This window comes from Aplysia californica, unplaced genomic scaffold (genome assembly GCF_000002075.1).
Source record: "Aplysia californica isolate F4 #8 unplaced genomic scaffold, AplCal3.0 scaffold00028, whole genome shotgun sequence".
Classification (NCBI taxonomy): domain Eukaryota; kingdom Metazoa; phylum Mollusca; class Gastropoda; order Aplysiida; family Aplysiidae; genus Aplysia; species Aplysia californica.
Genome location: NW_004797298.1, coordinates 319,853 through 321,734, shown reverse-complemented (window position 1 = coordinate 321,734; position 1,882 = coordinate 319,853). Strand labels below are relative to the sequence as shown.

At 41.4% G+C, this 1,882-nt stretch overlaps 1 protein-coding gene across 1 annotated transcript in view; it reads right to left on the bottom strand.

Moving 5' to 3' along the window:
- LOC101850133 (X-linked retinitis pigmentosa GTPase regulator) overlaps positions 1–1,882 on the bottom strand; it is a 101,756-nt gene that overhangs the window by 85,972 nt on the left and 13,902 nt on the right. Inside the window, exons 2-3 of the mRNA XM_005091313.3 lie at positions 1,477–1,687; positions 52–161 (exon numbers count right to left, since the gene is read on the bottom strand). Coding sequence (XP_005091370.3) covers positions 52–161; positions 1,477–1,575 — 209 coding nt within the window. The 5' untranslated portion in view covers positions 1,576–1,687. The remainder of the gene's footprint in view (positions 1–51; positions 162–1,476; positions 1,688–1,882) is intronic.

The window sequence follows — 1,882 nt, the reverse complement described above, 5'->3', positions numbered from 1 at the left end:
TATATATATATATATTGTGCTCCACAACCAAGAATGAGCAAAAAGACTTACCCCACCACCGCTGCAGCACCACTGGTGTAGAGAAATACAGAATGTTTGTCCCCACAGGCTACTTGACGCACTGGCCAATGCACCATGTACTGAAGGAGACAGGGAGATGTCTGAAGAGGGCAAATTGAAAAGTCAGATGTTTAAAAAATAATAACTGTACAATGATACAACAAAAATATGACCACAGTAATAGTGAATTTCAGTTAACAATATATTTGTAAACTCAAAGATTAGCAGATCAAAAATAATAATGGTTAAGTGTTTGAGAAAAGGAAGGATGGCAAATAAGCGAGTGAAGCAGATGTAAAAGATCGAGGGCCTGCCCATCACACTTTCTAAATTGTGATAGGCAAATCCTTTTAACAGATGGGAAAAGACAAACATGGCCTGGCTGCACTTTCAGGAGTCTTAGACAACTACCATCGTTACTACTTGATCTTTATTATCCTCATTTACAACCTCCTCACACTGCTTTTTTCTACTGATCTGGAGATGACATTAAAGGGCAGTCTTCGTATAGTGAGCAAAGTGCCCAAGACTACACGAGTGACTGCAGAAATGGCAATGCTACTTCATGTAACAAGAGTAACATTAAATCAAAAGAACGGCTCCTAAGAGTTGTGGTGAAAAGTCTACAGAGCAGCGAGGAGATAACTAAAAAGGAAATAGATGATCAGAAAAAAAAATGTATTGTCTGATATATGTTTAAAAGTTTTTGCACTATATTAGAGGAAGTTTACACCCCCATCAAGAAACCAGGAGTGAGAGGAAATATTCCAGAATAGTGGAGAAGAGTAGTTTGGACATTAAACGTCTGCATTACACACAATCTGCTGAGGTAAGTGTTTTACGGCGCTCGCAATTCCATAAGGTCATAAGAGCGCGCTGGACAGATTATGCATTTTCAGTTTGGTAGGAATTAATCAAAAATTTTGCCTCGGTGGTAGCCGAAACCTACTATCGTTTTTATTGTTGTTGTTGTTGCTTTTACCACCAGGGGATTTTTAACGTGCACAATTGCACTCGGGAATTCCAACATTTTTGCCCATATCTGAGAAGGCTAGGCATTATATCTTACCTACCCTAAGACCACGGGTGTGGCTGAAAGACAGCAGTAAGAGGAGCAAAGGAGTAGCAGTAGAAAGGCTGCAGAAAAAGTAAGGAGCCCAGAGGATGGGTCAAAGGGGAGGGGGAAGAGGGCAGGAAGTGTAGACGAAAGCAGACGACAGAACATGGTTGGAGAGCAGGGAAGGAAATGGAAGGAAAAAAGTTTAGAGAAGAAAATTTGCCCTCGTTGTCAGGTTTCAAACCCTGGATCTATTGAATGAGAGGCGAACGTCGTATCTCTAGACCACGAGAGCGCCCACACAGAATCTGGGCACACATGATCTGAGCAAGAAAATCTATAACCACAAGGGTATCAACCTGGTTTTCCTTGTACGTCTCCTCTCTGAAGTCGTATCCAAACTGGGCGTAAAAATTATTTCCAAATGCATGGACGTGGCCATTACTGAGCACCACCATGGTGTGCCGACTTCCACACGCCACTTTGGAGATGGTGACTCCTTCTGGAGGGGGAGGCTCCAGGTAGATTTGTACAGGCTGGGGGTGACTAGATAGGTCTCCATTGCCTAGTCTGTTGAAAGAATGCAAAAATGATTGTTATATATCAGTTCATATTCACTTTTTAGCATCTATCAGTCTATCGATCTATTGATCTATCGATCTATCGATCTATAGATCTATCTACATGTATCTATCATCACGTCTGAAAAAGAGATAGGAATTTCTTAGTACAAAAACTTTTGGTAACATGCCGCACACACCCTCC